This window comes from Oncorhynchus clarkii, chromosome 21, assembly GCF_045791955.1.
Source record: "Oncorhynchus clarkii lewisi isolate Uvic-CL-2024 chromosome 21, UVic_Ocla_1.0, whole genome shotgun sequence".
Lineage (NCBI taxonomy): Eukaryota > Metazoa > Chordata > Actinopteri > Salmoniformes > Salmonidae > Oncorhynchus > Oncorhynchus clarkii.
The window spans coordinates 11,806,658-11,819,916 of NC_092167.1; the positions used below are offsets into that span (position 1 = coordinate 11,806,658).

Genomic DNA, 13,259 nt, shown 5'->3' on the forward strand with positions numbered 1-13,259 from the left:
CAAAATGTGGCAATACTGAACACGCACGCGCACACACACAGAATACACACCACAGATAGGATACACTGGGGGCTCAAATCAAACACTGGGGAGTTTACAGTGACAACAGCACTATGCTGACTGTCAGTTAGGATTGTTACGTTATACATCTACAATGCTATAATTCACAGCACCAGAGTTTATCAAACGGGACATTGAATTGCCTCTGGCCCTCCTCACATTGGTCCACACTAGTGGTCCAGCTAAAGTATACAGTATGTTTAACATTGGAATATTGACTGCTGTTCCTGATCTTAAAGGGGCAATATGCAATTATGTCACTCAAAACCTTCTGGTGCCCTGCACAAAAATAGGGCCTTACACCCAACAACATACATCGAGGGCCCAGTCACATAAGACAGTACCTTGAGTTCCTCCTCCATCTCAGAGATCTTCCTTTCTAGAGCTCTTCTTTCCTGCAGGGAGGGGGACAAACAGATGTTAACCCCAGGTTTAAAGAAGAGGGAGACGAGCATAGAAAACACCACACAAGACAACCACCGCATACAGGCTCCCACAAACTGCTTCAGTTATGTTACCTCACACCTCGGCTCCGCAGCTCGGCTGTTACAGCCTCGAGTGACTCTGGCTCTGATAGCAGTGCTCATTTCATCAACAATATTTTTCCTGACTAAAACTGACGATAACGAGACGAGATTCCATGGTGGGGATAACTATCACCAATTACTTTCATTTTAGTCAACGAAAATGTGACACTAATGGACATTTAATTTGGCATGACATGCGGACCACGGCGCTAAAGCCGCAACATTCGACAGTCAAGTGTCACCTGGCTTCGCATCAGTTCAAAAGATTGTCGAGTGACTGAAGTGACTGCCTGGAGCTGTGTGGGAGCTGGGCAGATCAACTCAAATCAGCTGCAGACCACGGAACATGAAGGATGCCAATTCTGCCAATGAGAGGACTGCATGAAATATTCTGAAGCATACATGTTTAGGATTGGACATGTTTGTAGAATTGACATCTTTCAGTTGCACGGTCTGATTGAGCTGATCCACCCAGCTCTCCTCCCACAGCTACCCACGCCACTTCAATCACAAGTCAATCTTTTGAACCGATGCGAAGTCAGGTGCCAGGACACTTTACTGTTCTAGTTGAGCTTAGTTACAAGTCATGTTTACTCACTTTCATGTTGGCTATTTTTGCTTTGATCACATCAGAACCTCCATTTTCCCCTTTGCGTTATTATTCATCTGTGTTGCCGCTCACGCGCAGCGATGCGCGAATGCAAGTGGTTCCATTTTTCCTATGGGACAAACGAATGCTATTTGTTGAATATTAGGAGTATGGTAATACTTCTGACATTTATGGAAAGCTTAAATTCTCCCCTTTTCAAGAAACCACTTACTTACCCCCCTTTACGGTTATGATGGGGAGAAAAATCAGTCGTAAATTTAACCTGTAGCAAAGGCTTTATAGCCTATATGGTTAATAGTGCCTGGCATTAGTTACAATCTGCCACAATTAATGTCAGAGGTAGTCGACATATTCATTATTTAATAGAAGAAAATGCACCGACTTGTGTGGCTAAAATGTGACTAAGCCTAAAAAGGTATTTTATGACTAAAACAAAGACGAAATCTAAATTGACACTGTCTGATAGTAAAACCTAGCTGCAGTTATATCCAATAAAGTGACTGTGGAGATGAGGTGTGAACGTCAGATAACAGACGCAGGTTGAGGAGCTTCATGAAGAGCGACAGAGGCGAGAGGAAAGTGGGTGAGGTGCACTCGCATGATTGTGAAGCATCAGAAAGACCTAACATCTAATCTAAAAAAGACCTAACATGTCTAGTGCTGCATGTCCCATCTTCTCCTGATGTGGTTATCTAAACATGACACGTTCATGAAATGACTCATGGGTAATGTCAGCCATACTGGCAGGGCCAATAAAGCTAAAATTAAAGAAGCAGTTGGCTTCGCTTACAAAGGCAGACCCAAGCTGTGAAGGTTTGGAGGTATGCGGACTTTAGGGAACGCCAGGGGAAGGAGATCAAGGGAAGGTCATCTAAAATCCGGTGACAACATGGACTTTAATAAGCAAACTAAAGCAATAGATTAGGGTATGAGTAAATCATTCATGGAAGATGGTTGGAGATCAGGATAAACTTTTTTTCTTGGCCACCATGCGAACTACATGTGCCTGTTGTCGTTAAGGTGATGTTTCTATTGGGTCAATTTCACACCATATGTTTTGAATTTAAAATAAAATAAATCATGAACATGAAAAATAGTTGAGAATGTAAACATGTTTGAGGACGGGTGAAATAATGGATTTTGAAATCAAAAACCAAAACAAATAAAATATAATTGTAAACAAAAATAATACATTAAAAGCAAAACCCCAAAACTTGTAAGCAAATCATTTTAAAGCGAGAGCAAAACTTAATGACAAAGTATTTTTTTAAATATTTTCAAACGAATACAAAAATAGTTTTCGGTTAAACTTTCCCAGCAACCAATCGTATTGAATAGATTTTGCCTACGGTCTTGCCTGCATGTCCTACCCTTTGGTTACACTACTCGTATCTTTGCTTTCGATGTCTGTTTCTTTGCTTTCACTGCCAGTCTTTTCGAATGCAAGTTGCGCATTATTTTTCCGTGAAAGGAGGGGTTTAGAGGAAGGCGTAGAGAAGTCTCCATTGGTCCACTAGTTTTGGAGTGACGGTTCGTCTTACCACAATCAATGAACATGATACAGGCTTTTTCCCCCTATTGTCTACTTAAGTAGACAGTCTGATGACATCGTTTTAGGGTTTTAGCTAACGTACTTCAAACTGTCAGTCACAGGTCAATAATGTACAGATATTAGAAGCATGTCTATCTAATTCATTTAATGGCAAACCATCTGTCAGACAAAGTTCAGCGCAGGTGTTGGCAAATGGTTCGACAGGTAATTCATATGTTTACCTAAGTAGTTAGATAAAATATGTATAATATATAAAAGTTTCGGGTTTTTGCTTTTGATGCATTATTTGTGTTTACAATTCTACAGCCGTGGCCAAAAGTTGAGAATGACAAATATTAATTTTCACAAAGTCTGCTGCCTCAGTTTGTATGATGGAAATTTGCATATACTCCAGAATGTTATGAAGAGTGATCAGATGAATTGCAATTAATTGCAAAGTCCCCCTTTGCCATGCAAATGAACTGAATCCCCAAAAACCTTTCCACTGCATTTCAGCCCTGCCACAAAAGGACCAGCTGACATCATGTAAGTGATTCTCGTTAACACAGGTGTGAGTGTTGACGAGGACAAGGCTGGAGATCACTCTGTCATGCTGATTGAGGTTGAATAACAGACAGGAAGCTTCAAAAGGAGGGTGGTGCTAGGGAATCATTGTTCTTCCTCTGTCAATCATGGTTTCCTTTTTGCTTTGCACAAAAATGGCTTCACATGCAAGGATATTGCTGCCAGTAAGATTGCACCTAAACTATTTATCGGATAATCAAGAACTTCAAGGAGAGCGTTTCAATTGTTGTGAAGAAGGCTTCAGGGCGCCCAAGAAAGTCCAGCAAGCACCAGGACCATATCCTAAAGTTGATTCACCTGCAGGATACCACCAGTACAGAGCTTGCTCAGGAATGGCAGCAGGCAGGTGTGAGTGCGTCTGCACGCAGTGAGGCGAAGACTTTTGGAGGATGTCCTGGTGTCAAGAAGGGCAGCAAAGAAGCCATGAAAAACATCAGGGACAGACTGATATTCTGCAAAAGGTACAGGGATTGGACTGCTGAGGACTGGGGTAAAGTCATTTTCTCTGTTGAATCCCCTTTACGATTGTTTGGGGCATCTGGAAAAAAGCTTGTCCGGAGAAGACAAGGTGAGCGCTACCATCAGTCCTGTCTCATGCCAACAGTAAAGCATCCTGAGACCATTTATGTGTGGGGTTGCTTCTCAGCCAAGGGAGTGGGCTCACTCACAATTTTGCCTAAGAACACAGCCATGAATAAAGAATGGTACCAACACATCCTCCGAGAGCAACTTCTCCCAACCATTCAGGAACAGTTTGGTGACGAACAATGCCTTTTCCAGCATGATGGAGCACCTTGCCATAAGGCAAAAGTGATAAGTAAGTGGCTCGGGGAACAAAACATCGATATTTTGGGTCCATGGCCAGGAAACTCCCCAGACCTTAATCCCATTGAGAACTTGGTCAACCCTCAAGAGGTGGGTGGGACAAACAAAAACGCACACATTCTGACAAACTCCAAGCATTGATTATGCAAGAATGGGCCGCCATCAGTCAGGATGTGGCCCAGAAGTTAATTGACAACATGCCAGGGCGGATTGCAGAGGTCTTGAAAAAGAAGGGTCAACACTGCAAATATTGACTCTTTGCATCAACTTCATGTAATTGTCAATAAAAGCCTTTGACACTTATGAAATGCTTGTAATTATACTTCAGTATTCCATAGTAACTGACAAATATCTGAAGACACTGAAGCAGCAACCTGAGTAAATTAATATTTGTGTCATTCTCAAAACTTTGACACGACTGTATATATTTTGCCTTCAATTGCTTGGTTTTTGATTTCAAAATCCATTATTTCACCCGTCCTCCAAAATATGTTTACATTGTCAACTTTATTTTTCATGTTCATGTTTTATTTTTATTTGAATTCAATACATATGGCGTGAAATTGACCCCATACATTTGTGTCAGTCGTTAAGGTGATGTGAGTGAACACTTTCCAAAAAGAATGGCAAAAAGCACATGCGTAAGATAACACATTTACATTGAAACAATCCATCATGTGTACTCGCTATCACACACACACACACTCGTCAAAAAGAACAACCATGGAGAAAAAGTGACCACACACTGGCTAAAAATGTACAAAAACACGTGTGAGAAGGTAGGCAGCTCGTGCTTGGGTGGGGTTGCACGCCCCCCCAGCCAAATATACGGGCATGGTGAGCCAGCCAGCAGGAGAGGCAGTAGACTGGAGAAAGTAGTCAGGTTTATAAGACCATACCACCCAGCTGAAATTGAGGCCTGCTTGTAACCTTCAGACATAAACCAGTTGGCATTGATTACCACACTGTTAACCACTACCAATACCAATTCAGTTCAAACCAATAATAATTTTATTTGTAAGTGCCTTTCATTCATACAACTCAGTTTTGTAAGTTAATCATTTTACCAAACAAATGAATGAAGTTAAAAACATTAACACATAAAACAATAAATCATTACCCTTTTCTCCATCTCAAGCTGCGACCGGTCAGCAAAGCGCTCCTGCCTCTGTAATAGAAGCAACGTCGGTAACCCACAGTTAGCGTGGAAGTCCTATTTATTCACAATGAGTGATCCTAATGCTACATGCTAATTTCCCAACTGTACAGTGCAGCCTGGCCACAGTGCCTCACCTGTGTGGCCTTCTCCAGCTGTAGCTTCAAGTCATTCAGCTGCAGGTCTGTGTCACGTAACTGGGACTTCAGCTTCTCATTCTCAGCTAGGATCTGCTCATAAAGCTGAGAGGAAAAACAGTCAGAAAAAAGTTACTTCACAGGGAAAATGTGACTATTTCTATGGTGTTGTCATTGAGTCTGGTGTGATTTTAACTAAGGTAGAAGGTGAGTGTCTGGGAGCTCCAGTACCTTCTTGTAGTCAGTGCTATCGTCTCGGTCCAGCCTGCTTGAGAATGACCTGCGACCCTCGCCACGGCTACCCAGGTGGTCATAGCGGTCAGAAGAGGAAGTGCTGCTCTCATTCCTGAACAGAGTAAAAACATGGACACTTAGCTCTACAGCATCTTATTGACCATGTCTAATATTTACATAGCCATATACCAGTTTGTCAACGGTTTATTTGGTCCAAAGTGGCACAAGCCCGCCAAGTGAAGGGTAAATAGACAGGAAATATGCATTCCCAAATGGCACCCTATTCTCTACATAGGGCTCTGGTCAAAATTAGTACACTACAGGTTCCCTATGGGCCCTGGTCAAAAGTTGTGCACTATATAGGGAATAGTGTGCCATTTGGATAGACCTGAAGAATATACTGAATTTGGCACGTACCTGGACAGTCGGTCGCTCTGTGAAAAGAAAAACAGCAGTGATTTAATGTCTTTACCCGATGTTAATACAAGCAAATTCACATGACCGATTCAGCCTCTCCTAGCTCCCGCAGTGTTTCTCAGAGCAGGCGGGATGTGGGTCAGAGGGCCAAGCCTACAACAGTGTTCAAATTGCTGTTGGTTTCCTGAAGCTGAAGGAGCCCGATCTCCAGGAAAAGCCCTTGTGTGTCAGGATATCTTTAAGACCGTAGCTACAGAGACTAAAATGGTGAGGGGGAAGAAAACTGACATGTACAACTGGTTGAATTATAGGTGTCAGAAAAATATACTGCTTAACAAAAACACCAAAGCATGTTTTAACCTACTTCCCTCGGGTTGTGATATATTTTGAAGATCTTGACCAATTCAAATCTCCCTCAAGTCAAGAAAAAAAGTGCTTCACTTCACACTGCAAGTAACTGATACATGCAGGGACATTCTTCAATAACTCCAGTTGTCCTTGACTTTCACCACCACAAGGCCAGCTATGTTTACCACCTAAAATCAAGTGGGCAGAACTGGGAGGGGTGAAACTAGTTACATATCACAATATTATATTGATACTTTGACTGCAAGTATCGATTTGTACTGAATGCACGTCTAATTTACACATCTCCATCACCTTATTTTTTCCCAATTGTAAAGATTTTATTTTTTAATTGCAGCGTTTTAAAAATCCTATATCGTTGCTTTAAATCAATGTACGGGCGAGCCCGCTCGCTCTCCATCAATTCCATTCCAATGACATCCAAAATAGACAATCCCGTTCAAGATTGAAGAGAGATTATGCATAATAAGCTTCTAATTTATTGCCTCCTCATTTGCGCAATATGCACACACCCGTGCTCCGCCCGCTGGCCTCTAAAAATACTAGACTAGAATACCTTGCTGGACATTTTTCTGCATTACTTACACCAATAGACTATTTGAAGAGAGCAAACAAAAGTTGTGTGTTCGAATGTTAAAAGCAACAGCCAAAAGAACTCACAGGTAGTTTGAAAGAGCGATTGCGCGACGGCGCTAGACTATAGAAGTCATTTATTCAGACCCATTAACCATTCAATCCTCATGGAGAAGTGAACACCTTCTGCATCTCATTCTAGTCTTACATTATTCAAGTATGTCATTAGAATGATGGACAACACAACTTATTTCATTTAACTGTTGAAAGCGAGGAAGGAATGGCGCAACACTAGAGAGAGAAAGGTCGGCTAATAGCAGGAAATATCTTGAAAAATTTAACTCAAATTTTCTAGCCTTTAATTGTAACTTTGCAGGCTGCATGTGCTGCACCTGCTTTATCATGGTTAGACCAAGGGGTGTAATTCCAGTCCACACAATGCAGTTCACACTCAAAAGACTACTGCCACTTGTTTCATTTACTTATCCATAGATGTAGCTATGCGCCTTTATGTTTTTCTGCCGTGCATAATGTGCAGTAGCTTATATATCATATAGCCTATGTATTGGATAACGTCCCAATCATTTGGCAGTCGACGCATTGTCATTAATGTAGGGCTCATAATATGTATTCAATCAGGCTCAGGTTGCATCAGGCTGGAATTTTCAAACAAAGCTCTAATCAAATCCAGACATAGGCCTATTTATATGCTTTATAAATGCTTTTGAATAACACTTCCGGTTTTGATGGGAAGTGCCGGGTTACACGGGAGAAAAGTGATTTATTCTCAGGATGGAACATTTGTAAAATATCAGGAAACTATTCAACCCTAATTGCCAGGTAACGTTAGTTGACCGTACCTACAACAAAACTCCTGTATTGTTCAGCCTATAGCTTGTTCTCCATCTTCTTAAATAGTGAGCGAACGTGTTGTTTTCAGCCCTTTTATTTCCATGACTGATCAAAAATCACTTTCACATGCGCTCTCGTCTCTCTGTAGCAGACATGTAGTGATCAATAGTTTGAAACATCAAATCGCAATACACATCGTGTATTGGCCCCTAAGTATCCTAACATTGTATCGTGAGGTCCCTGGCAATTCCAAGCCCAGGGAGAAACCCAAATCAACTCTGGCAGGAGGGAGCAGCTCTTCCTGAATGCTTTCCTATTCATGCAGAGATAATAGACCATTTCCTATTTGGTGTTCCGTTAAGGCCCCGCCCCAACGTGCAGCCTTCAACAACAAAGAGATATGCTGGCTTTCTGGCTGGTTGCTCCGTCCACCAGCCCTCCTCCTCCCACTGTGTGCGTCTGATCTGCAGCCAAGCGCCTGGCCACATCACTGTCCGCTCCGCAGCACTGCATAGGACACACCCCTTCCAAAACAGGAAGACTTAGCCAGGGAGACTCCATCTTATTCAACCTTTATTCAACCTCAAGAAACTAGGGTTTCTTACAGAGGAGCTCTGCATAAATACAAACAGATACAATGTACAACATAACAAAGAGATATATTAAAACAGAGATATATCAAGAGATGACAATCATTGACCAAGGAGGACGAGGAGATCTCATTTCAGAGAGCTCTGGAAGTTGTTCCACATGAAGGTCGCAAAAAAATAAATAAAGACTAAAAGCAGCTTTACCCAACTGTGGAGACCGAAGGGGCCTCCAGTAGTATCCAAGCCTGAGACTGGGTTTGGTCATTTGTAAGTCTAAATTGAATTAATGATACAATAGAGATAGGAAGTTTCTTCATGAGTCCTTTGTAGATAAACAAAATGCCGCTCTCTTTTTACATACAAAGAAGCCTGACCCATTTTTTGTTAGTCATACCGACCTTCCATCTCCCTCCCAAAAGGTACAACAGCAACTCCGTTGGGGGTTCTTTAGCTATGATTACAGGGTGGATGTCATGTCCACTAAAAATAAGTCATCGTGGATTGCAGAATGCTGGACATTTTTCAATGCATGTGAAAAAATAAACTTAAAGTAATTGTCAATATCTAGTCCAAAAAAGTAACTAGCCCAGAACATTTTAATTCCTTCCATTTTCTCCTCCATTCACAGAATAGTTTTCATAATAGTGAAAACTGCCTGTACGTTCAACCTTCGACATGAACAAGACAATTTCCTTTGTGTGGTGGCTTGTTTTGGAACTTACTGAACTATGGTGGAGAGTGCGTTTGAGGTCACCTTAGCGACAGGACAATCACAGGAAAGGAGGAACCATGATATCCAAAGTAAGCAGAAGAGGGAGTCTTTACAGTACCAAAGCTGGCCAAAATAGGCCAAATAAAGGAAAAGCAGAGGCACTTGCTTGGCCGTGACTATAGACAAAAGAGTGAAAGAGCAAAAAAAAGTTGATTGGGGTGGTTGAACTTCATCAAAAAAATGGCCACTCACTAAAAGTGTTTAATCAAAACAGTCTATCCTTTAGTTTGGGTCTCAGGCTGGAGGTTGGACCACAGACAGTTGCGGTAAAGAGGTCAATGGAACTCAAAGCAATGTAAATGCCATGGAAACGAGTGGAATATCCTCAATGCCCCCCAGCAAAAACAGCCTATAGGCTATTGTTTATTACGGATATTTCACAATATGTTGAGGTATAAATCTGAGCTTAACGCTTGTATGGATGTAAACCCCAATACATGTCATAGTCACCAATCAATGGGGTTCGTGATATACACCCACTGACACTTTAATGAGGACATGCCTTTCAGTTAAAAACGACTGCCTTCCATAACAATTTCTGTATGCTAGCTATGATACCATCTCATACAAACTTGAGTTAGCATTTAGCAGTCACTTCTTCAAAACGTGAAAAGGGGACAACTTTAAAACGTTATGCAGTGAAAACAGCCCAAAATATCCAAATCAGACTTTTAGTAACCACCTTGAGCCCGTTTCAAATTAATAATACAAAAATTACAGATTTGACATATATCCACTTAGTTCGATCAGATTTGTTGAATTTGCGCAAATGAGGGCGTCACAGCATCCTGCGTTCCAATTACCTCTTTACTGCATCTATTGTGGGTTTATTTCTGCATGGTTGTGTGGACTAAGGTTACCTGAGGTTCACCCTTGATGCTGCCTTCCTCGGAGTCTGCCGACTGGTCTGGGTCATTGTCATCACTCTGGAATGCAAGGAGGGACAGGAGGTCAGGAACAGGCCCGGGACAGTTATTCTCAGAATAAACCCAAAGTCTGGCTGAAAAACCCCAATCAGCTACATCCAGATGTGTTTCATGGAGGTGCACTTCAGTGTAGTACCTCGAGAGTAGTTGTACTGCTAAATCTATAAAATGGCTTTTCACCTCAAACTGACATGTATCCTTATTACCTTACAGGTGGGTCAAGTGGGCTCTGTTCATTACACTTGAGGCATGTCCACATTAAAAAGTGTCAGTGTGTGTATGTCACAAACCCCATCTTGGGTCCAGAAAGACACCCCGGTGGAGCGTCTCTTCTCACGGGGCCGCCGGCGATCACGTATGGAGCGGGGCTGGGACTTATCCTCTCCCTCCTTCTCCTCCTCCTGCTGCTGCTTCTTGTCGGATTCTGTCAATTACAGAGAGACTGAGTGAGCCATATGCACTGGACCTAGTACATTTGGGGTCAATTCCAATTTGTCAGGTTTACATTGTCAAATCAACATTTTATTTTGGAAATGCAATTGACTTTACTGAGGAGCCTAACTGGTGACAAACTATTAGTCACCCAATAAATGAGCATGTCCTTCATCAATAGTGTTCATTAGTCAGTGTGTGCCGACATCAAAGTTTCATTCCATCAAAGCGTAGTTCGGTAAACCTTAAGTTATATCTTTGGTTTGCGCCTCCCAAGTGGCACAGAGGTCTAAGGCACAGAATCGCAGTGCTGAGGCGCTACTACAGCCTCGGGTTCGATCCCAGGCTGTGTCACTGCCGGACGTGACCGGGAGACCCATGGGGCTGGGCACAATTGGGGAGGGTTTGGCCAGCTGGGATTTCCTTGTCTCATCGTGCTCTAGCGACTACTTGTGGCAGGCCAGCTGCCTGCAAGCGGACTCGGTGGTCAGTTGGACGGTGTTTCCTCCGACACATTGGTGCGGCTGGCTTCCTGGTTAAGCGAGCAGAGTCAAGAAGCAGTGTGGCTTGGCAGGGTCATGTTTCATTTAAGGCATTTCATTTAAGGCAACCTAATCCTTTCCCTGCCTGGGTGGAATTCAGGTTAACCAGTCTATGCTCACATGGCTATTAGATACAGTGCCTTCAGAAAGTATTCATACCCCTTGACTTGTTCTACATTTTGTTCTGTTACAGCCTGAATTCAAAATGGATTAAATTGATAATTTGTTAACCCATCTACACAAAATATCCCATAATGACAAAGTGAAAAGACATTTTTAGAATTATTGAAAATGTAATACAGTAATCTAATTTACAGAAGTATTCCCGAGTCAATTCTTTGCAGAAACACCTTGGCAGAGATACAGCTTTAAGTAGTCTTCGGTGCCTGGATCAGCTTTGCATCTCTGGATTTTTGGATTTTCTCCCATTCTTCCTTGCAGATTTTCTTAAGCTCTTAAATTAGATGGGGAGTGGCAGTGAACAGCAATCTTCAAGTCTTTCCACAGATTAAGTACTTTTACATTCTTGTTCTGAAGCCATTTCAGCGTTGCTTTGGCTGTATGCTTGGGGTCATTCTGCTGCTGGAATGTAAATCTTCACCCTCAGTCTAAGGTCCTTTGCGCTCTCAAGCAGGTTCTCTTCAAGAAATTGGCTGCATGTCTCTATTCATTGGTCCCTCTATCCTTACCAGTCTCCCAGTCCCTGCTGCTGAAAAGCATTCCCATAGCATGCTGCTGCCACCACGCTTCACGGTAGGGATGGTGTTATACGGGTGATGAGCTGTGCCTGGTTCTCTCCAGACATAGCCCTTAGTATTCAGGCCAAAGACTTACATTTTTGTCTCAGACTACAATCTATTGCCTTATGCTTTTAAGTTTTTCACATGCCTTTTTGTAAACTCCGGGCATGCTGTCAAATGCTTTTTTTTTCTCAGGAGTGGCCTCAGGCTCTTCTGGGCTTTGTGGGAGAGTGGCCAGACTATTGTCCTTCTGGCAGGCTCTTCCATCTCAGCCAAGGAACTACGTAGTTCTGTCAGTGGTCATTGGCTTCTTGGTCACCTCCCCAACCTAGGTCCTTCTTGCCCTGTTGCTCAGTTTGTTCGTCTGGCCAGCTCTAGGCAGAGTTCTATATTAATGGAGACCACTGTGCGCTTGGAACCTTTCAAAACTCTAGAAATAGTTTTAAACCCTTCCCCAGATACATGCCTCATCACAATTATCTTGGAGCACTACCGAAAGTTCCTTGTACTTCATGGCAGTTTCTGCTCTGACATTTATTTGACTTAACCTTTATAGAACTAGGGAAGTCAGTTATGAACAAATTCTAATTTACAATGACAGCCCACATGCACTGTGGGACCTTATATAGACAAGTGTTTCCTTCTAAAAAAAAATGTCCAAACAATTGAATTTGCCACAGGTGGACTCCAATCAAGCTGTAGTGACATCAAGGATGATCAAAGGAAATTACATGCAACTGAGCACTATTTCTGAGCACTATTTGGAGTGTCATAGCAAAGGGATGTGAATACTTACACACTGAACAGAAAATATAAAAAAGGAACATGTCAAGTGTTGGTCCCATGTTTCATGAGTGGAAATAAAAGATCCCAGAAATGTCCATACCCACAAAAAGCTTATTTCTCTAAAATGTTGGTGCACAGATTTGTTACCATCCCTGTTAGTGAGCATTCCTTTGCAAAGATAATCCATCTACCTGACAGGTGTGGCATATCAAGAAGCTGATTAAACAGCATGAACATTACACAGGTGCACCTTGTGCTGGGGACAATAAAAATACTAAATTGTGTTGTCACACAACGCCACAGATTTCTAAAGTTGATGGAGCTTGCAATTGTCATGTTGACTGCAGGAATAACCACCAGAGCGGTTGTCAGAGAACTACATTTGTATTTCTCTACAATAAGCCAGACCAGCCTCCCAGATAGCTGATTAAACTGAGGAGTATTTCTGTCTATAATAAAACCCTTTTGTGGGGGAGAACTCATTCGGATTGGCTGGGCCTGGCTTCCAAGTGGGTGGGCCTATGCCCTCCCAGGCCCACGTGTGGCTGCACCGCTGCCCAGTCATGTGAAATCCATAGATTAGGGCCTAATGAATTTA

General features: G+C 42.3%; 1 protein-coding gene across 14 annotated transcripts in view; it reads right to left on the reverse strand.

The window, feature by feature from the left end:
* LOC139378533 (protein phosphatase 1 regulatory subunit 12A-like) overlaps positions 1 to 13,259 on the reverse strand; it is a 62,957-nt gene that overhangs the window by 4,110 nt on the left and 45,588 nt on the right. For 12 of the 14 annotated variants that reach the window (XM_071120796.1, XM_071120799.1, XM_071120795.1 and 9 more), the window contains 7 exons: positions 10,452 to 10,585; positions 10,096 to 10,161; positions 6,083 to 6,099; positions 5,663 to 5,777; positions 5,432 to 5,536; positions 5,259 to 5,306; positions 405 to 455 (listed from right to left, as the gene is read on the reverse strand). In XM_071120796.1, the coding sequence (XP_070976897.1) occupies positions 405 to 455; positions 5,259 to 5,306; positions 5,432 to 5,536; positions 5,663 to 5,777; positions 6,083 to 6,099; positions 10,096 to 10,161; positions 10,452 to 10,585 (536 nt within the window). Of the gene's footprint in view, positions 1 to 404; positions 456 to 5,258; positions 5,307 to 5,431; positions 5,537 to 5,662; positions 5,778 to 6,082; positions 8,398 to 10,095; positions 10,162 to 10,451; positions 10,586 to 13,259 lie in introns of those variants that run through there. The other 2 variants (XM_071120803.1, XM_071120802.1) reach the window with 2 other exon arrangements.